This window comes from Oncorhynchus mykiss, chromosome 25 (assembly GCF_013265735.2).
Source record: "Oncorhynchus mykiss isolate Arlee chromosome 25, USDA_OmykA_1.1, whole genome shotgun sequence".
NCBI classification, from domain to species: domain Eukaryota; kingdom Metazoa; phylum Chordata; class Actinopteri; order Salmoniformes; family Salmonidae; genus Oncorhynchus; species Oncorhynchus mykiss.
In genome coordinates, this window is record NC_048589.1 from 30,249,319 (window position 1) to 30,272,693 (window position 23,375).

At 43.5% G+C, this 23,375-nt stretch overlaps 1 protein-coding gene across 1 annotated transcript in view; it reads left to right on the plus strand.

Moving 5' to 3' along the window:
* The window catches only part of LOC110505775 (A-kinase anchor protein 6), a 238,281-nt gene that overhangs the window by 156,864 nt on the left and 58,042 nt on the right, over nucleotides 1-23,375 (plus strand). The window contains exon 9 of the mRNA XM_036962725.1: nucleotides 2,834-2,954. Within this exon, the coding sequence (XP_036818620.1) occupies nucleotides 2,834-2,954 (121 nt within the window). The remainder of the gene's footprint in view (nucleotides 1-2,833; nucleotides 2,955-23,375) is intronic.

Below are 23,375 nucleotides of genomic sequence, written 5' to 3' on the forward strand. Positions count from 1 at the left end.
CTATAAAAGTGTCACTTTAACTGAGATGCGAGAAGGGTCAATAAGGCGTCCAACCTTTCCTTCCAATTGCTCAGAGACACAGCGGCTCAAGTGATGGGCGGGGGTGTCACGTTAGGTACAGTATGTAGCACTGCTCTCCTATCAGGCAGCCAAGCACCCCTGTGAGATTGATGTTAAGATTGATTTGAACAGAATAGAGGAGGGAAACACTAGTGTTCCTGTCAGGCCGGGGCTGTAGTGTGCAGCACCCACCAAGCCTTCCACTGAGCACAGAGGCAGCACCTACCTCTATGATTAACACGGTAACATTTAACGCATGTCTACTTTCCTTATGGTGAGAGAGAGGGAAGGAGTTAGAGTGAGCGGAAGAATGATCTTCGAAAATAAACGCTAAAAGGGTAGGTTTGGGGGGGTACAGTAAGTGCTTTGTACACGTCCAAGGCAACTGACAGAGAAATATTGTGACAGTTTAAAAGGCTATAAAGTAGCTCTGACAAATGGATCCTGCTGTGTGAGCCTTGATTTGATTCTCTAATGTGTTTGTTTGGTTAGATGCACACAGATATCTTGTTCTACAAGAATTTAGTTTGGTTAGATGCCCACAGATATCTTGTTCTACAAGAATTTAGTTTGGTTAGATGCACACAGATATCTTGTTCTACAAGAATTTAGTTTGGTTAGATGCCCACAGATATCTTGTTCTACAATAATTTAGTTTGGTTAGATGCCCACAGATATCTTGTTCTACAAGAATTTAGTTTGGTATTGACGAGGAAAGAAACTAAATCACCGAATATTGTAAATGTATCTATTTAAAAAGCCTACGGCAGCGTCCGTATAATGAGTGGTGGAGTTGAATGCCTCAGGGGGACATTCTTCTTCTGAGGCTTCACTTGTCACATGGTTTCCCATTTCCTGTCTCCCCTGTTTTGATATGATCAATGTCTACTGTATAACAAGGATTTAAAGGTCCATATTTTCATTTTCTTTAATCAATGTCTGATTTTGTGTTTTAAGTTTCTCATCATTGACATCACCGAGGATTTGTCACGGACCAACAACACCACCACTCTTGTCAAAAGGGCGCAACAGCGTTTCTACTTCCTAATGCGGCTGAAGAAATTTGGCATACCGCCCCGAGTTATCTCCAAATACTACCGCTGCACCATTGAGAGCGTCCTGACCGGTTGCATCAAGGCCTGATACTAGAATTGCTCTGTCCACAACCGCAAGGCCCTCCAGTGGGTGGTGAAGATGGCACAGTACATCACTGGGACCATGCCTCCATCCATCCAGGACATCTACTCAAAATTGTGCCTGAGGAAGGCACACAACATCATCAAGGACCCCACACACCCCAACCACAAGCTGTTCACTCCCTTACCGTCGGGCGGACAGTATCACAGCATGAGGTCTGATACCAACAGGCTCAGAAACAGTTTCTATCCACAATCCATCAGACTGCTGAACATTTGAACTGGACTGACCACCTGCTCTGATTCTCCTCACCTGAGAACATATTACAACTGCTGCTACCAGACTCTTATTATACTGCTCCATTTATACACTTGCCCCCCATTCCCCCTTCCCCAATACACCTGTAAATATTGGACTTTAAATTGTGCCTTCCTGTACTAGACTTATGCTAAAACGTTTATTCTATTCTACTGAGCCATTTACTTTATGTTTGTATTCTTATCTTGTATTATTTCTTATTGTTGTTGCTTTGTCGAGAAGGAACCTGCAAGTAAGTATTTGGTTGGGCGATGTATACCATGTGTATCCTGTACATATGACTAATAAAACTGTAAACTTGAAAAGGCTCATACAAAGAGCTCCGCCATGCTCATTGAAGTGACATGTATGTAGTACTAAGCCCAAACTCAACCCTGCTCCTGTGTTAACTCTGTTGCTGCTATAAAGGAAAATAGAGAGTGTGTGTTGTGTTCATATTTCCCAGTTTGATGGTTGTTTATGCAATCTCATTCATAGTAGTTTCCATTCGACTGCTTTGTAAATGTGAGGCGAGGGAAAGGGAAGGGATTGACATCGGCAGCCTGACACAACTATGTCCAGAGAAGCCTAGATTAATACCGAAACGATTGAACCACTAATGTGTCTAAACATGTAGCCACCCTCCGAGCCTTAAAAACCAAAGCCCTGACGATAATGTCTTTGTGTGAGCAGTTGCCCTTGTTCATTTCATAAATATTTGATGTTATTTCATGTCACAGGCTGGGGAGGGGGAAGTAGAGATTGGGCTGTGACAGAGGGAGGGAGATAGTGTTGGAAGGGGGAGGGAGGTATGTGTGGAGGGTTGGAAGAAGCAGAGTTGAAGTCATGTTTAATTAAGATGATTCTCTGCTGTAGAGGTGTCACTCACTAGCTTGGTCAGAGATCCAGTATGTCATGTTTAATTAAGATGGTTCTGTGCTGTAGAGGTGTCACTCACTAGCTTGGTCAGAGATCCAGTATGCATCTAACCCTGTTCACTCCTCCTGCACCCTCCTGAACCCAGAGCTCTACTACTACGCCAGCAGTAATTGCCACCGCTTGTCAAATATTCCTTCTGTAAAGTCCTGCTGCCTTTCTAGCCCTCTTTTCAACCTGGCGGTTAAGCTGAGGAGGAGGTGGACATTAGGTGATGGGCGTTTGGGGGGGGGGGGGGGGGGGGGTAGTGAGGATGTGACAGTCATTGTGTTCTGCAGGATATTTCACAGCCGAGTCATCTCTAACCCCAGCTCCTTCTCCTTGTCCTCTTCCCCCTCCTCCCTCCTCTCCTCCATCCTCCCTTCTCCCCTCCTACCTCTCCTTCCTCCTTCCTGGACTCCAGTCTGCAGGAGTTTGAGTCTGACTTCCAGGAGCTCTGGGATTGGCTTATGGACATGGACTCTGTGGTGACGGACAGCCACGAGCTGATGATGTCAGAGGAGCAGCAGCAGCATCTCTACAAGGTGAGGGGCTGTTACTGACTGACTGACTGGCTGGCTCTTATTGATGGTTACTGGCTGGCTGATTGACTGACTGGCTGGCTCTTATTAATGGTTACTGGCTGGCTGACTGACTAATTGTTACTGACTGGCTGACTGACTAACTGTTACTGGCTGGCTGACTGACTGGCTGGCTCTTATTGATGGTTACTGGCTGGCTGTCTGACTGACTGTTACTGATGGACTGTTATTGACTGACTGTTGCTGGCTGGCTGGCTGGCTGGGTGACTGACTGGCCGGCTGGCTGTTACTGGGTGGTTGGCTGGGTGGTACTGGCTGGCTGTAACTGGGTGTTACTGGATCTCTGTTACTGGATGTCTGTTACTGACTGGATGGTGGTGCTCTGCAATGATGTCTGGATGGTGGTCTCTGGCGTAACGCCATTTTCTTGACCCCCCTGTAATCGAATGTGTCAGCCAGACAGCCACTCACAAAGTAAAAAATAAGGTTCGCTGTCCATGGTGCTGAAGTTGCGACGTGTCTATGCGGATGCCTATGGAATCGATGATAGGCTTCTTCTGTGTTACCAGGGCCTAGCTTAGCTTTAGCTAATGGATAACTGTTTATTGGTTGGCCTATTTGGTCGTCATTTTCTCAGGTTAAACCTAACTTTTGGAGCCTAACAAAGCTATCCACGGTGCCACAATGCTGACATTTAGACTGCTGGCTGGCGGAAATAATGTATTACTTGTTCAGTAATTAAAGTTGGAAATTCAAACAATGCAGATTGTAAAATGTATGTTAGATGAAACAGCATACTAATCAGCTACCAAGTGATTTTTGTCTCTCGAATATACAGCTGTCCTGTTTAGGCTACCAGAACCTGCATGACATGAGTCATGGACAGAAAGTTGTTGTTGTCCACCCTCTATATACTAGCTTAATAGGGATTATTTCATTATGCAGTGTAGCCTACTATCTATAGCTATATACAGTATTAAACTGATATTTAGTTGCTATTTATAAACTTATTATACAAATTATGGGCGTAATACAGTAATAGGCTAACAATTCTCCTGAAGTATTCCTTGCTGCGTCTCTGTTTCTCTCTTTTTCTCTTTCTCTTACAAAAAAGTTGATCTGTGTCTGTGCTTATCTCTCTCTTTTGTTCAGGGCTATAGTAGTGGACAATATGTGACTGGGCTATAGTAGCTACAGTATGTGACTGGGCTATAGTAGTGGACAGTATGTGACTGGGCTATAGTAGTGGACAGTATGTGACTGGGCTATTGTAGCTACAGTATGTGACTGGGCTATAGTAGTGGACAATATGTGACTGGGCTATAGTAGCTACAGTATGTGACTGGGCTATAGTAGTGGACAGTATGTGACTGGGCTATAGTAGCTACAGTATGTGACTGGGCTATAGTAGCTACAGTATGTGACTGGGTTATTGTAGCTACAGTATGTGACTGGGCTATAGTAGCTACAGTATGTGACTGGGCTATAGTAGCTACAGTATGTGACTGGGCTATAGTAGCTACAGTATGTGACTGGGCTATAGTAGTGGACAGTATGTGACTGGGCTATAGTAGCTACAGTATGTGACTGGGCTATAGTAGCTACAGTATGTGACTGGGCTATAGTAGCTACAGTATGTGACTGGGCTATAGTAGTGGACAGTATGTGACTGGGCTATAGTAGTGGACAGTATGTGACTGGGCTATAGTAGTGGACAGTATGTGACTGGGCTATAGTAGTGGACAGTATGTGACTGGGCTATAGTAGTGGACAGTATGTGACTGGGCTATAGTAGTGGACAGTATGTGACTGGGCTATAGTAGTGGACAGTATGTGACTGGGCTATAGTAGCTACAGTATGTGACTGGGCTATAGTAGTGGACAGTATGTGACTGGGCTATAGTAGGTACAGTATGTGACTGGGCTATAGTAGTGGACAGTATGTGACTGGGCTATAGTAGTGGACAGTATGTGACTGGGCTATAGTAGCTACAGTATGTGACTGGGCTATAGTAGTGGACAGTATGTGACTGGGCTATAGTAGTGGACAGTATGTGACTGGGCTATAGTAGTGGACAGTATGTGACTGGGCTATTGTAGCTACAGTATGTGACTGGGCTATAGTAGCTACAGTATGTGACTGGGCTATAGTAGTGGACAGTATGTGACTGGGCTATAGTAGTGGACAGTATGTGACTGGGCTATTGTAGCTACAGTATGTGACTGGGTTATAGTAGCTACAGTATGTGACTGGGCTATAGTAGCTACAGTATGTGACTGGGTTATAGTAGCTACAGTATGTGACTGGGCTATAGTAGCTACAGTATGTGACTGGGCTATAGTAGTGGACAGTATGTGACTGGGCTATTGTAGCTACAGTATGTGACTGGGCTATAGTAGCTACAGTATGTGACTGGGCTATAGAAGTGGACAGTATGTGACTGGGCTATAGTAGCTACAGTATGTGACTGGGCTATAGTAGCTACAGTATGTGACTGGGCTATAGTAGCTACAGTATGTGACTGGGCTATAGTAGCTACAGTATGTGACTGGGTTATTGTAGCTACAGTATGTGACTGGGCTATAGTAGCTACAGTATGTGACTGGGCTATAGTAGCTACAGTATGTGACTGGGCTATAGTAGTGGACAGTATGTGACTGGGCTATTGTAGCTACAGTATGTGACTGGGCTATAGTAGCTACAGTATGTGACTGGGCTATAGTAGCTACAGTATGTGACTGGGTTATTGTAGCTACAGTATGTGACTGGGCTATAGTAGCTACAGTATGTGACTGGGTTATAGTAGCTACAGTATGTGACTGGGCTATAGTAGCTACAGTATGTGACTGGGCTATAGTAGCTACAGTATGTGACTGGGCTATAGTAGTGGACAGTATGTGACTGGGCTATAGTAGTGGACAGTATGTGACTGGGCTATTGTAGCTACAGTATGTGACTGGGCTATAGTAGCTACAGTATGTGACTGGGCTATAGTAGTGGACAGTATGTGACTGGGCTATTGTAGTGGACAGTATGTGACTGGGCTATAGTAGCTACAGTATGTGACTGGGCTATAGTAGCTACAGTATGTGACTGGGCTATAGTAGCTACAGTATGTGACTGGGCTATAGTAGCTACAGTATGTGACTGGGCTATAGTAGCTACAGGATGTGACTGGGTTATTGTAGCTACAGTATGTGACTGGGCTATAGTAGCTACAGTATGTGACTGGGCTATAGTAGCTACAGTATGTGACTGGGCTATAGTAGCTACAGTATGTGACTGGGCTATAGTAGCTACAGTATGTGACTGGGCTATAGTAGCTACAGTATGTTACTGGGCTATAGTAGCTACAGTATGTGACTGGGCTATAGTAGTGGACAGTATGTGACTGGGCTATAGTAGTGGACAGTATGTGACTGGGCTATAGTAGTGGACAGTATGTGACTGGGCTATAGTAGCTACAGTATGTGACTGGGCTATAGTAGCTACAGTATGTGACTGGGCTGTAGTAGCTACAGTATGTGACTGGGCTGTAGTAGTGGACAGTATGTGACTGGGCTATAGTAGCTACAGTATGTGACTGGGCTATAGTAGCTACAGTATGTGACTGGGCTATAGTAGCTACAGTATGTGACTGGGCTATAGTAGCTACAGTATGTGACTGGGCTATAGTAGCTACAGTATGTGACTGGGTTATTGTAGCTACAGTATGTGACTGGGCTATAGTAGCTACAGTATGTGACTGGGTTATAGTAGTGGACAGTATGTGACTGGGCTATAGTAGTGGACAGTATGTGACTGGGCTATAGTAGTGGACAGTATGTGACTGGGCTATAGTAGCTACAGTATGTGACTGGGCTATAGTAGCTACAGGATGTGACTGGGTTATTGTAGCTACAGTATGTGACTGGGCTATAGTAGCTACAGTATGTGACTGGGCTATAGTAGCTACAGTATGTGACTGGGCTATAGTAGCTACAGTATGTGACTGGGCTATAGTAGCTACAGTATGTGACTGGGCTATAGTAGCTACAGTATGTTACTGGGCTATAGTAGCTACAGTATGTGACTGGGCTATAGTAGTGGACAGTATGTGACTGGGCTATAGTAGTGGACAGTATGTGACTGGGCTATAGTAGTGGACAGTATGTGACTGGGCTATAGTAGCTACAGTATGTGACTGGGCTATAGTAGCTACAGTATGTGACTGGGCTGTAGTAGCTACAGTATGTGACTGGGCTGTAGTAGTGGACAGTATGTGACTGGGCTATAGTAGCTACAGTATGTGACTGGGCTATAGTAGCTACAGTATGTGACTGGGCTATAGTAGCTACAGTATGTGACTGGGCTATAGTAGCTACAGTATGTGACTGGGCTATAGTAGCTACAGTATGTGACTGGGTTATTGTAGCTACAGTATGTGACTGGGCTATAGTAGCTACAGTATGTGACTGGGCTATAGTAGCTACAGTATGTGACTGGGTTATAGTAGTGGACAGTATGTGACTGGGCTATAGTAGTGGACAGTATGTGACTGGGCTATAGTAGTAGACAGTATGTGAATGGGCTATAGTAGCTACAGTATGTGACTGGGCTATAGTAGCTACAGTATGTGACTGGGCTATAGTAGCTACAGTATGTGACTGGGCTATAGTAGTGGACAGTATGTGACTGGGCTATAGTAGTGGACAGTATGTGACTGGGCTATTGTAGCTACAGTATGTGACTGGGCTATAGTAGTGGACAGTATGTGACTGGGCTATAGTAGCTACAGTATGTGACTGGGCTATAGTAGCTACAGTATGTGACTGGGCTATAGTAGTGGACAGTATGTGACTGGGCTATAGTAGCTACAGTATGTGACTGGCCTATAGTAGCTACAGTATGTGACTGGGCTATAGTAGCGGACAGTATGTGACTGTGCTATAGTAGTGGACAGTATGTGACTGGGCTATAGTAGCTACAGTATGTGACTGGGCTATAGTAGCTACAGTATGTGACTGGGCTATAGTAGTGGACAGTATGTGACTGGGCTATTGTAGCTACAGTATGTGACTGGGCTATAGTAGCTACAGTATGTGATTGGGCTATAGTAGTGGACAGTATGTGACTGGGCTATTGTAGCTACAGTATGTGACTGGGCTATAGTAGCTACAGTATGTGACTGGGCTATAGTAGCTACAGTATGTGACTGGGTTATTGTAGCTACAGTATGTGACTGGGCTATAGTAGCTACAGTATGTGACTGGGTTATAGTAGCTACAGTATGTGACTGGGCTATAGTAGCTACAGTATGTGACTGGGCTATAGTAGCTACAGTATGTGACTGGGCTATAGTAGTGGACAGTATGTGACTGGGCTATAGTAGTGGACAGTATGTGACTGGGCTATTGTAGCTACAGTATGTGACTGGGCTATAGTAGCTACAGTATGTGACTGGGCTATAGTAGTGGACAGTATGTGACTGGGCTATTGTAGCTACAGTATGTGACTGGGCTATAGTAGCTACAGTATGTGACTGGGCTATAGTAGCTACAGTATGTGACTGGGCTATTGTAGCTACAGTATGTGACTGGGCTATAGTAGTGGACAGTATGTGACTGGGCTATAGTAGCTACAGTATGTGACTGGGATATAGTAGCTAAAGTATGTGACTGGGCTATTGTAGCTACAGTATGTGACTGGGCTATAGTAGCTACAGTATGTGACTGGGTTTTAGTAGCTACAGTATGTGACTGGGCTATTGTAGCTACAGTATGTGACTGGGCTATAGTAGTGGACAGTATGTGACTGGGCTATAGTAGCTACAGTATGTGACTGGGCTATAGTAGCTACAGTATGTGACTGGGCTATTGTAGCTACAGTATGTGACTGGGCTATAGTAGCTACAGTATGTGACTGGGTTTTAGTAGCTACAGTATGTGACTGGGCTATTGTAGCTACAGTATGTGACTGGGCTATAGTAGCTACAGTATGTGACTGGGCTACAGTAGCTACAGTATGTGACTGGGTTATAGTAGCTACAGTATGTGACTGGGTTTTAGTAGCTACAGTATGTGACTGGGCTATTGTAGCTACAGTATGTGACTGGGCTATAGTAGCTACAGTATGTGACTGGGCTATAGTAGCTACAGTATGTGACTGGGTTATAGTAGCTACAGTATGTGACTGGGCTATAGTAGCTACAGTATGTGACTGGGCTATAGTAGCTACAGTATGTGACTGGGCTATAGTAGTGGACAGTATGTGACTGGGCTATAGTAGTGGACAGTATGTGACTGGGCTATTGTAGCTACAGTATGTGACTGGGCTATAGTAGCTACAGTATGTGACTGGGCTATAGTAGTGGACAGTATGTGACTGGGCTATTGTAGCTACAGTATGTGACTGGGCTATAGTAGCTACAGTATGTGACTGGGCTATAGTAGCTACAGTATGTGACTGGGCTATTGTAGCTACAGTATGTGACTGGGCTATAGTAGTGGACAGTATGTGACTGGGCTATAGTAGCTACAGTATGTGACTGGGCTATAGTAGCTACAGTATGTGACTGGGCTATTGTAGCTACAGAATGTGACTGGGCTATAGTAGCTACAGTATGTGACTGGGCTATAGTAGCTACAGTATGTGACTGGGCTATAGTAGCTACAGTATGTGACTGGGCTATTGTAGCTACAGTATGTGACTGGGCTATAGTAGCTACAGTATGTGACTGGGTTTTAGTAGCTACAGTATGTGACTGGGCTATTGTAGCTACAGTATGTGACTGGGTTATAGTAGCTACAGTATGTGACTGGGCTATAGTAGCTACAGTATGTGACTGGGTTTTAGTAGCTACAGTATGTGACTGGGCTATAGTAGCTACAGTATGTGACTGGGTTTTAGTAGCTACAGTATGTGACTGGGCTATTGTAGCTACAGTATATGACTGGGTTATAGTAGCTACAGTATGCGACTGCGTCACCAAATGTTTTCCCCATGGCCTGTAGGTCCAGGTTGCAGACCTGACTGTTTTGTATATTTACAACCTAGACCGTCTTTTCTGAGACGTTGTGCATTATCTGTCCATTGCACTGCACACAATTTAAGCTTTGTCGTGAATGGTGGATGCCAAGTAACATAATACCAAAGATTGTAGATATTGCAACCACACAACTCATTTGCTGGTTCATCAGTATGAACGAGGTTGCATAACGCATTTTTGTTTGAGCCCTCAAGAAGTGTTGTCCGCTAAAGATGATAATCTGTTTGTATCTGCCAATTTGTCTGTCCAGTATCCAGACGACCTGTCCCCAGAGCTCCCTATACAGTTCATCTGTTTCTGTAACGTTTTGACGCCGGCGATTTAAGACGAATGAGAGGTTTCATTTAAGATGTTACACAACTGCTTAGGCTATTTTAAACACCACTCCCTTCTGCCCAGTTTTCCCGATGTTACTGTGTTTAACCATCCCTGTTACTGTCACTTCTGAAGAGAGATTGTTTTCTTAACTTAAACTAATAAAAAATGACCTAAGAAGTATTAGGCTCTCGATCTGATAAGCGCTTTTGAACACCTAAGTAACCTCTTCATTGCACTGGTGCAATTGTATTGTATATTTGTATATTACCCTGTTTAAATAACGGTTAAATAAATACAAATTGTAGCCTGAGGCACTTTGATCAGCCACATTCGTGAAGCCCAAGAAACAAACACTTCCTAGTACAGTCGTATGAAAAAGTTTGGGAACCCCTGACAATTTCCATGATTTCCATTGATAAATGGGTGTTTGGATCAGAAATTTCATTTTGATCTATCAAATAACTGATGGACACAGTAATATTTCAGTAGTGAAATTAGGTTTATTGGATTAACAGAAAATGTGCAATATGCATCAAAACAAAATTAGACAGGTGCATAAATTTGGGCACCCCAATAGAAAAATCACATCAATATTTAGTAGAGCCTCCTTTTGCTAAAAATAACAGCCTCTAGACGCTTCCCATAGCCTCTAATGAGTGTCTGGATTCTGGATGAAGGTATTTTGGACCATTCCTCCTTACAAAACATCTCCAGTTCATTTAGGTTTGATGGTTGCCGAGCATGGACAGCGCGCTTCAAATCATCCCACAGATTCTCAATGATATTCAGGTCTGGGGACTGGGATGGCCTTTCCAGAACATTGTACTTGTTCCTCTGCATAAATGCCTGTGTAGATTTTTAGCAGTGTTTTGGGTCGTTGTCTTGTTGAAATATCCAGCCCCGGCGTAACTTCAACTTTGTGACTGATTCTTCAACATTATTCCCAAGAATCTGCTGATATTGAGTGGAATCCATGTGATCCTCAACTTTAACAAGATTCCCAGTACCGGCACCACAGCATGATGGAACCCCCACCAAATTCTACTGTGGGTAGCAAGTGTTTTTCTTGGAACGCTGTGTTCTTTTGCCACCGTGCATAACGTCCCTTGTTATGACCAAATAACTCAATCTTTGTTTCATCAGTCCACAGCACCTTATTCCAAAATGAAGCTGGCTTGTCCAAATGTGCGTTTGCATACCTCAAGTGACTCTGTTTGTGGCGTGTGTGCAGAAAAGGTTTCTTCCGCATCACTCTCCCATACAGCTTCTCCTTGTGCAAAGTGCGCTGAATTGTTGAACGATGCACAGTGACACCATCTGCAGCAAGATGATGTTGTAGGTCTTTGGAGGTGGTCTGTGGGCTGTTTTTGACCGTTCTCACCATCCTTCGCATTTGCCTCTCCGATATTTTACTTGGCCTGCCACTTCTGGCCTTAACAAGAACTGTGCCTGTGGTCTTCCATTTCCTCACTATGTTCCTCACAGTGGACACTGACAGCTTAAATCTCTCCAATAGCTTTTTGTAGCCTTCCTCTAAACCATAATGTTGAACAATATTTGTTTTCAGGTCATTTGAGAGTTGTTTTGAGGCCCCCATGTTGCCACTCTTCAGATGAGAGTCAAAGAGAACAACAACTTGCAATTGGCCACCTTAAATACCTTTTCTCATGATTGGATGCACTTGTCTATGAAGTTGAAGGCTTAATGAGCTCACCAAACCAATCGTGTGTTCCAAATAATCAGTGCAGAGTAGTTACAGGTATTCAAATCAACAGAATGACAAGGGTGCCCACATTTTTGCATAGCCTATTTTTCACATCTGATTTAATTTCATACAACTTAATATTGCTACACTAAAAATCTTTGTCTGGACAATACCCCAGTACTCAGCTTTTATTAGAAAATGAATGGCATGCCACTGATCATTTTCTGTGACGACAGAGTAAATTATTATGCAGCCTCAGAGGGGTGCCCAAACTTTTTCATACAACTGTACATATGGAAATGAAAAAGGTTTAGGAATTACTTTTTGGAAGGTTATTGTCAAATCGAATTATAAAAAATAAATAAAAACATTGATGATGTACGCCATTGGAGAGGTACACCAGTGATGGTGGTACTGTACACCCTAGAGGAGGGCTGGCCCACTGGCTTGTAATCACATTCTCCTTGGGCCGGGCCCTAGGAGAGGGGGTGTGTGTGAGTGAGGGGGGACCTCTCTTCCTCTCCACCCATCCCCTGACCCACAGACCATAGCTAGCATCCTGATTTCCAGAGAGCTTTATTTCTATTTCTATATATTATCAGAAAAAGTAGATTTGGAGGTTTCAAATACCCTTACCATTGCCAAATAACTCTCAAAATTGAAGAGATGAGCTCTATTTCAAAATATACACTTTTCCAAGAATAACCACTGTTCCATTCGCTCCTCACATGAGCACGTGACAACAGATAGCCGATAGTAACATAATCTAATGAAAATGCAATTGTGTTCTTTTAAATAATAATTGTTTTCGTATTCTGATGTTCCCAAGATCTTCATAAACACAACCAAGGTGTAATTCTTACCGAAAGTATATAGGAAATGTATTTATTAGACTTTTCGAATGTTTGAGTCAAAAGGAATCCTCTCAAAGGGGGATGCTTGATGTCCGGCTATTCTAGTGTTAATGACTAGACTGCAGCCAAATGAATTGATGAGAAATGCACAGGGCAACATGTTTTCTGATATGAGGTCTCAGACACACTTGTCTTCTGTCCTTCAGGTGCTCCTTCCCTCAGAGGCATGGAAGGAAGGACACTGAGGGAAAGAGACATAGAAAGAGGGAACGGGAAACACAGAGAGAGTCAGAGCGATAGGAGAGAGCAATAGAACATTGCAAGATATAGATAAAGATTCCTCTTCTGTTTTATACAGCCTTTATAGGCGCCTTGTCTCAATGAATTTTTATTAGTGATAGATAAAACTGGCCATATTGTGTTAAGTCAATATGTTTGTTCATGATTAAAACCAACTGATTTGGGCCCTGATATTGATTTCTCTCCCTCCAATGCTAATAAATATGTACTACACTGCCCGTTTGTTCTACATTTTCCATACTGTGTTTTTATCTGCACTCTGTTTTTATCTGGCTAACTCTGGATTGATTGAAAAAGGTAAGTGTGTGTGTGTTGGTCCTGTGTTGCTGGCTGGCTGGCAGGCAGGCTGTTGTTTGCCAAGGCTAGGGGATTTTATCATGGTTGAGGGAGAGAGGGCTGACTGCTGGGAGGTACAGGCTGTAAATCAAGCTAATTTAGGCCATTTTTATTGTACTGATTCTGACATTCGTCATCCTTGAATTGCTTTGAGCATATGGCATATTTCAAAAGAGCAGATTGTGAATCATAAAGAAATCAAATGAATAACCACCTTCAGAACTGGAAACAACATAATGACAAGAAATGGCTCCCCAACAGCCTCCTCCTCTCTGCACACATTTTCATTTTCAAACTGCAGAAGGTCACAGTCAAGGTCCAAACTAATCTTCTCTCTCATCTTGCATATTGACCTCACCATTAGTCATATCTCAAATGATAAAGTAGGAAATTTCACACCATTTATTTTTTTATTTTATACTGTCATTTTATACTGTCATATATACACTACCATTCAAAAGTTTGGGGTCACTTAGAAATGTCCTTGTTTTTGGAAGAAAAGCACATTTTTTGTCCATTAAAATAACATCAAATTGATCCGAAATACAGTGTGGACATTGTTAATGTTGTAAATTACTATTGTAGCTGGAAATTGCAGATTTTTATGGAAGATCTACATAGGCATACAGAGGCCCATTAACAACAACCATCACTCCTGTGTTCCAATGGCACGTTGTGTTAGCTAATCCAAGTTTATCATTTTAAAAGGCTAATTGATTATTAGAAAACACTTTTGCAATTATGTTAGCACAGCTGAAAACTGTTGTTCTGATTATAGAAGCAATAAAACTGGCCTTTAGACTAGCTGAGTATCCGGAGCATCAGCATTGTGGGTTCACAATGTCCAGGCTCAAAATGTCCAGAAACAAATACCTTTTATTCTGAAACTTGTCAGTCTATTCTTGTTATGAGAAATGAAGCATATTTCATGCGAGAAATTGCCAAGAAACTGAAGATCTCGTACAACTCTATGTACTACTCCCTTCAAAGGACAGCACAAACTGGCTCTAACCAGAATAGAAAGAGAAGTGGGAGGCCCCGGTGCACAACTGAGCAAGAGGACAGTTTAGTTTGAAACACCAGTCTCAACGTCAACAATGAAGAGGCGACTCCGGGATGTTGACCTTCTAGGCAGAGTTCCTCTGTCCAGTGTCTGTGTTATTTTGCCCATCTTAATCTTTTCTTTTTATTGGCCAGTTTGAGATATGGCTTTTTCTTTGCAATTGCCTGGAAGGCCAACTGGTGTTTTGCGGGTACTATCTATTATATCGGGGCCTCCCACTCCTCTTTAAATTCTGGTTAGAGACAGTTTGCACTGTCCTGTGAAGGGAGTAGTACACAGCGTTGTACGAGATCTTCAGTTTCTTGGCGATTTCCCACATGCAATAGCTTTAATTTCTCAGAACAAGAATAGACTGACGAGTTTCAGAAGAAAGTTCTTTGTTTCTGGCCATTTTGAGTCTGTAATCAAACCCATAAATGCTGATGCTCCAGATACTCAACTAGTCTAAAGATGGCCAGTTTTATTTCTTCTTTAATCAGAATAAGTTTCCAGCTGTGCTTACATAATTGCAAAAGGGTTTTCTACTGATCAATTAGCCTTTTAAAATGATAAACTTGGATTAGCTAACACAACTTGCCATTGGAACACAGGAGTGATGGTTGCTGATAATAGGCCTATGTAGATATTCCATTAAAAATCAGCCGTTTCCAGCTTCAATAGTCATTTACAACATTAACAATGTCCACACTGTATTTCTGATCATTTGATGCTATTTTAACGGACCAAAAATGTGCTTTTCTTCCAAAAACAAGGACATTTCTAAGTGACCCCAAACTTTTGAACGGTAGTGTGTATTATACCTTCCTGTATGAAATTCAGCAGAAATATCTTAGATATTGTAACAATTGTTCCTCCCACTACATTTCCTAAACCCACCAATGTCATGTTTATTTTTCAATTTGGAGAATTTGTGTTGTGTCATTAGTATCTATCCCTTAGTGGCAGACTAGACATCAAGCGCTGAGATGGTTTTGGCTTGGTGTCTGTGTTGCCTCTTTATGGTGAAAACATCCACATCAACACTACAGCTCTAGAGTGGCGATGCCCTCTCAGTTGACTACTGAAAGTCGCAATACATTTCCCTTCATCTGCCCTGTGCTGTTCAAAGAACCACTTCTCCCCAAATACTCCCCACATCTCAATCATTTAAGCTAACTAGCTGCCCCACAGGTATATCTTATGTGATTTTCACTGCTGCTTGTCTTATTGTCATCAGCAGAATTGGTACCTTTGGAATGAAACATTGCTACTGCCTATTAAATACATTTAGGAGAATATCCCTGGCCTATGTGTATTTTAAAACATTTGTTCTCCACTTTGTGGCTAGATCCATCAGAAGAATGTTGTTCACAGGAGCATTGATTGCTGGCATGTACTCTGTAGACCGAGTGATGATCAAGCTCCATGTTGTGGAGTGTAACTTTATTTTTCCTGCAGTCTTTTGTCTGGACGTTGTTGACGTTATCCGTCAATGACAATCACCTCAAAATTATTGATTAGCAGAAAGAGCAACCTAATTCGTCCATAGGAAATATCTGAAATATTAATCTGTTCATAAATATTTATGGTGGTTATGCATTCATGGATATTAAATAACTTTAAATCAGGGAGTTTTTTTATGTGCTAATTTGTCTTTAAAATGTTGACAACTGTACATACTTGACAATGTATCCCCTCTCTCATAGTCCAATGTCTTTGTGCAGTGTTGGTAGGACACAGGACACTGACACGGAACGAAACCGGCTGCGCGCGTGTGCCATCGTGTGCCATCGTGCTCTATCATGCATACATTTATTTTGTCCCCCGACACCAAACGCGATCACGACACGCAGGTAAAAATATCAAAACAAACTCTGAACCAATGACATTAATTTGGGGACAGGTCCAAAAGCATGTATGGCAATTTAGCTAGTTAGCTTGCACTTGCTAGCTAATTTGTCCTATTTAGCTAGCTTGCTGTTGCTAGCTAATTTGTCCTGGGTTATAAACATTGAGTTGTTATTTTACCTGAAATGCACAAGGTCCTCTACTCCGACAATGAATCCACACATAAAACGGCAAACCGAATCGTTTCTAGTCATCTCTCCTCCTTCCAGGCTTTTTCATCTTTGAACTTATATTGTGATTGGCATCTAAACTTTCATAGTATTATCACGACGACCGGCGAAACAGTTTGTCTTTCAATCACCCACGTGGGTATAACCAATGAGGAGATGGCACCTGCTTCTACAAGCGCGATCTGTGTCAGAAATAGAAAGGAGTTCTATTTTAGCCCTTGGCATCGCAGACGCTCGTTGGCGCGCGCCAGCAGTGTGGGTGCAATAATTGAATATCATGGATTTCTGTGTTTATTTTGCGACGCTCGCGCACACGACGAGTCCGGTCTGGTCAGCATGTTAGCAGAGTAAAGCTAAACTGTAAAGGTAGATCAAAAAGTTACCGGTATTAATCTACAAAAAAATCGTATAGAAATCTTCACCCATTTTACTTCTTAGTTGCATATATATTAGTTCTATGACATGTCATTTTGATATTTATTCTATGTGGCTTCTCATTCAAACCATTCATGGAGACAATACTGCAGCATGCGGTAGGGAGATTATCCGTTGTGTCTGTGTGTGTGTGTTTTACAATTCAGGTCACTCCCACATTAGAGACTTTCCTTCTGTCTTTACCTCACATGTGACAGAGGCACAGTTGGTGGCTCTGCTTTGTATGAATATGACAGCCATTATCTGTAATCCTCCCTATGGAACATAGAGAACACGGTATCTATCTGAGGGAGAATGACAATCAGAATGGAAAGCAATTCAACAAAATGGAATGTTGATAACTAGATTCCTGTTTGTTTTGTTGGAGGACTGCTCAGATCAGTGTGTGTGTGTGTGTGTGTGTGGATGTGTGTGTGTGTGGAGAGTGTGTGTGTGTGGATCTGCATTATGCCTGGCTACAAATGTGTATGATTAGGGTTGGTGGAACTACACTCCAGAGGCAAGTTGTGTGTGTTTGTGAGTGTGACGCAGTGCTGTGTTGTATGTATCTGTCAGGAGCAGGTGGTGTTTAATGTGGAGATTCAGCTCCATAGGGCTCTCTCTCTCCAGTCACTCACTGTCAGACATTAACACTACACACTGAGCAGAGGTTTAGCACACACACACACACACTGTGGTGATACTGCTGGAGGGCTGCACACAATCTGTGGACCACACACTCATGCACTGTTGAACACACACGTGCACACAGACACATGGCTGGATGCATTAGTCATTTTCAATCATTCATAGTGAAGGGATAATAAAAAAGGACAGTTAATTTGTTGACATTGTATTCTATGAGAAGTAATGCAGTAGCTGTCTGTAGTTTAATTCAAGTCATGTTTGACTCTCCTCCTGTGTCATTTTTACAGGGTTATTGTGAATCACTTCATGGGAAAGCAGGGAAACCGGATGTTTCAATCTAAGCTGGTGCTTTAATTAACCAGAAATGATAACAAGCTCTTATCTTTGCTTGCTTACATTCTCACCTTTTTTTCAGTGACAGTGACACTTTTTAAAATGTGTCCTGAATCAAAAGCCTGCTGACTGAGTACCATGTGTGGCTGTCTGCATCTTCTAATGAAGTTGTGAAGTGTCCTCGTCCTCGCCACCTCTCAGTAGGAATAGGACCGCAATTAAAAGCCACAGTGTGTTTTTGGTTGGTGGGATCCAGTTAGTCTCCAGGGAAACCAGTGTCACTTGCAAAAGTAAACAAAGGTTTTTTGAGGCGGCGACTCTACAATTAATAAAAGTCTTCCGGGAGGGACAGCTTGCAACAATTTATGCATCTTGGCAAGCAAAGAAGTGACTGTTCATTGAAATAACATGTGGACACTCAGAAACCAGAGGGAGGGAGTGTGTGTTTGTGGGTGCCTAGGTAGTAGGTTTCATTCTGATTAAAGGGAAACATTTCATCATTGATGCAGTAACTATGGAGAAACATCATAATGACATGGTGGGGTTAGTGCTGGGTCTGCCTTCAGTCAGCTAACAGTCCTCCATTGAGTTGAGTGTACCACTCCTGGGCTCCTTACCAAATGGCACAGAATGACTACCCCTCACGAGGCCAATCTTTTCTCACCCCTGTCTCTCTGTCTAACCTGTCACACCTCCTGACTCTTGGTTCAGCTCCAACCTAACCCACCACCTTCTCTTCCCAACACAGCCAATACCCCCTCTACTCACCCTGTTCAGCCAATACCCCCTCTACTCACCCTGTACAGTCAATACCCCCTCTACTCACCCTGTACAGCCAATACCCCCTCTACTCACCCTGTACAGCCAATACCCCCACTACTCACCCTGTACAGCCAATACCCCCTCTACTCACCCTGTACAGCCAATACCCCCTCTACTCACCCTGTATAGCCAATACCCCCTCTACTCACCCTGTACAGTCAATAACCCCTCTACTCACCCTGTACAGTCAATACCCCCTCTACTCACCCTACATAGCCAATACCCCCTCTACTCACCCTGCACAGCCAGTACCCCCTCTACTCACCCTGTACAGCCAATACCCCCTCTAGTCACCCTGTACAGCCAATACCCCCTCTACTCACCCTGCACAGCCAATACCCCCTCTACTCACCCTGCACAGCCAATACCCCCTCTACTCACCCTGCACAGTCAATACCCCCTCTACTCACCCTGTACAGTCAATACCCCCTCTACTCACCCTACACAGCCAATACCCCCTCTACTCACCTTGCACACCCAATACCCCCTCTACTCACCCTGTACAGCCAATACCCCCTCTACTCACCCTGCACAGCCAATACCCCCTCTACTCACCCTGCACAGCCAATACCCCCTCTACTCACCCTGTACAGTCAATACCCCCTCTACTCACCCTGTACAGCCAATACCCCCTCTACTCACCCTGTATAGCCAATACCCCCTCTACTCACCCTGTACAGCCAATACCCCCTCTACTCACCCTGTACAGCCAATACCCCCTCTACTCACCCTGTATAGCCAATACCCCCTCTACTCACCCTGTACAGTCAATACCCCCTCTACTCACCCTGTACAGTCAATACCCCCTCTACTCACCCTACATAGCCAATACCCCCTCTACTCACCCTGCACAGCCAGTACCCCCTCTACTCACCCTGTACAGCCAATACCCCCCTCTACTCACCCTGTACAGCCAATACCCCCTCTACTCACCCTGCACAGCCAATACCCCCTCTACTCACCCTGCACAGCCAATACCCCCTCTACTCACCCTGCACAGTCAATACCCCCTCTACTCACCCTGTACAGCCAATACTCCCTCTACTCACCCTGCACAGCCAATACCCCCTCTACTCACCCTGTACAGTCAATACCCCCTCTACTCACCCTACACAGCCAATACCCCCTCTACTCACCCTGCACACCCAATACCCCCTCTACTCACCCTGTACAGCCAATACCCCCTCTACTCACCCTGCACAGCCAATACCCCCTCTACTCACCCTGCACAGCCAATATCCCCTCTACTCACCCTGCACAGTCAATACCCCCTCTACTCACCCTGCACAGCCAATACCCCCTCTACTCCCCCTGCACAGCCAATACCCCCTCTACTCACCCTGTACAGTCAATACCCCCTCTACTCACCCTACACAGTCAATACCCCCTCTACTCACCATGTACAGTCAATACCCCCTCTACTCACCCTGCACAGCCAATACCCCCTCTACTCACCCTGTACAGTCAATACCCCCTCTACTCACCCTGCACAGCCAATACCCACTCTACTTGCTCTGTATCACCCTCCTTCTATGAGCAGATGCCAGGGCTGCTATACAAAGACCTCTGTGTTGTTTGTGGAGGCTAATGTGTGTGTGCGTCTGTTTGTGCACATGTGCATGCGTGTGTGTGTGTGTGTGTGTGTGTGTCTACATGCATTTTGTGTGTAAGTGCTGGTACAGTGTCTATGCATGTGCCAGATGGCTGCTTGCGATGCAAATGGGCTCAGAAAATGGGAGTCATACCACAGGGGAGAGATGCAACACGCAGCAAGCCTTGTAGTTCTAGGATGGAGAATCAGAGATCAAACTATGACCAGCTGACCCTTCTCAGAGCTGGGACCCAAGGGCAGATCTTCCTCGCATTGCCTTAAGTCATTCTGACAGGTGGTAACACACTGCCCAGCATCATCATTCTGACAGGTGGTAACACTGCCCAGCATCATCATTCGGACAGGCGGTAACACACTGCCCAGCATCAGAGGGGGGGAAGGAACCAACCTCTTTGTTTCATCAACACATTTGTCACATTTTGAATAAAACTTTTGTGAAATATCACAACCTCTTACTTTTAAATACAAGGAAACGCGTGTTTTGTAGGTCTCAAATGTTCCTATGCCATTTCATGTAATTTATACATGAAACAAACTTAATACTAATAACTAACTTTATTGATTATTAGATTGAGAAGATTTGGAAGCGCCTAGGAGAGCAGGAGCGGGATGAGGGGGAGACAGAGAGAGAATGGAGGTAGGAAACAAAGTAATAGTGAGAGTAGAAGACGCAGATGGAAGGGTGTGGATGTTAGTCTCTTTTAACACCTTGACCTTTACATGACTAATTGACTCTTCTATTTTTGTCACCACATAGATGAACCATATGGAATAACCACATAGCTTTACCTTAAGCTAAAGTCAGGGAGGTAGGCAGGTAGCCTAGCGGTTAAGAGAGGTTGGGCCAGTAACTGAAAAGCCGTTGGGTCAAATCCCCGAGCCGACTAGGTGAAGGATCATTTGATGTGTCCTTGAATAAGGCACTTGACCCTAATTGCTCCTGTAAGTCACTGGTTAAGAGCATCTGCTAAATGACAAGTTATGTTTTAATCATGTGGTTGATCCTGGATATCTGTAGTGAGAAACTAGCCTGACATTTGAGTCATTTAGCAAACACTCTTACCTAGAGCAACTTACAGGAGCAATTAGGGTTAAGTGCCTTCCTCAAGGGGACATCGACAGATTTTTCACCTAGTCAGCTCGGGGATTCGAACTAATGACCTTTCAGTTACTGGCTAAACACTCTTAACCGCTAGGCTACCTGACAAAGACCCTCCAGTCCAAACGTTGCAATATGACAGCATTCAACATTGTGGACATGGGTATCTATCACTAGTTAGGCTCTGTAACATTACCCTTCCCCTACTCTACTCTCTCTATCTCCTGCTGAGTTGAAGTCAGAAGTTTACATACACCTTAGCCAAATACTTTTAAACTCAGTTTTTCACAATTCCTGACATTTAATCCTAGTAAAAGGATCACCACTTTATTTTAAAAATTTGAAATGTCATAATAATAGTAGAGAGAATGATTTATTTCAGCTTATATTTCTTTCATCACATTCCCAGTGGGTCAGAAATGTACAAACACTCAATTAGTATTTGGTAGCATTGCCTTTAAATTGTTTAACTTGGGTCAAACATTTCGGGTAGCCTTCCACAAGCTTCCCACAATAGGTTGGGTGAATTTTGGCCCATTCTTCCTGACAGAGCTGGTGTAACTGAGTCAGGTTTGTAGGCCTCCTTGCTCGCACACGCTTTTTCAGTTCTGCCCATAGATTTTCTATAGGATTGAGGTCAGAGCCTTGCGATGGCCGCCCCAATACCTTGACTTTGTTGTCCGTAAGCTATTTTGCCACAACTCTGGAAATAAGCATGGGGTCATTGTCCATTTGGAAGACCCATTTGCGTCCAAGCTTTAACTTCCTGACTGTCTTGAGATGTTGCCTCAATATATCCACATAATTTTCCTTCCGCGAGATGCCATCTATTTTGTGAAGTGCACCAGTCCCTCCTGCAGCAAAGCACCCCCACAACATGATGCTGCATCCCCGTGCTTCACAGTTGGGATGGTGTTCTTCAGCTTGCAAGCCTCCCCCTCTTTCCTCCAAACATAACAATGGTCATAATGGCCAAACAGTTCTATTTTTGTTTCATCAGACCAGAGGACATTTCTCCAAAAAGTACGATCTTTGTCCCCATGTGCAGTTGCAAACCGTAGTCTGGATTTTTTATGGCGGTTTTGGCGCAGTGGCTTCTTCCTTGCTGAGCGGCCTTTCAGGTTATGTCGATATGGGACTCGTTATACTGTGGATATAGATTTGTACATGTTTCCTCCAACATCTTCACAAGGTCCTTTGCTGTTGTTCTGGGATTGATTTGCACTTTTCGCACCAAAGTACGTTCATCTCTAGGAGACAGAACACGTCTCCTTCCTGAGCGGTATGACGGCTGCGTGGTCCCATGGTGTTTATACTTATGTACTATTGTTTGTACAGATGAACGTGGTACCTTCAGGCATTTGGAAATTGCTCCCAAGGATGAACCAGACTTGTGGAGGTCTACAATTGTTTTTCTGAGGTCTTGGCTGATTTCTTTTGACTTGGAATACATCCACAGGTACACCTCCAATTGACTCAAATTATGTCAATGAGCCTATCAGAAGCTTCTAAAGCCATGACATCATTTTCTGGAATTTTCCAAGCTGTTTATAGGCACAGTCAATTTAGTGTATGTAAACTTCTGACCCACTGGAATTGTGATACAGTGAATTATAAGATAAATAATCTGTCTGTAAACAATTGTTGGAAAAATGACTTGTGTCATGCACAAAGTAGATGTCCTAACCAACTTGCCAAAACTATAGTTTGTTAACAAGACATTTGTGGAGTGTTTGAAAAATGAGTTTTAATGACTCCAACCTAAGTGTATGTAAACTTCTGACTTCAACTCTACCTATTATAAAGGTCAGAAGAAAAAGGCCATTTGTTTCCAT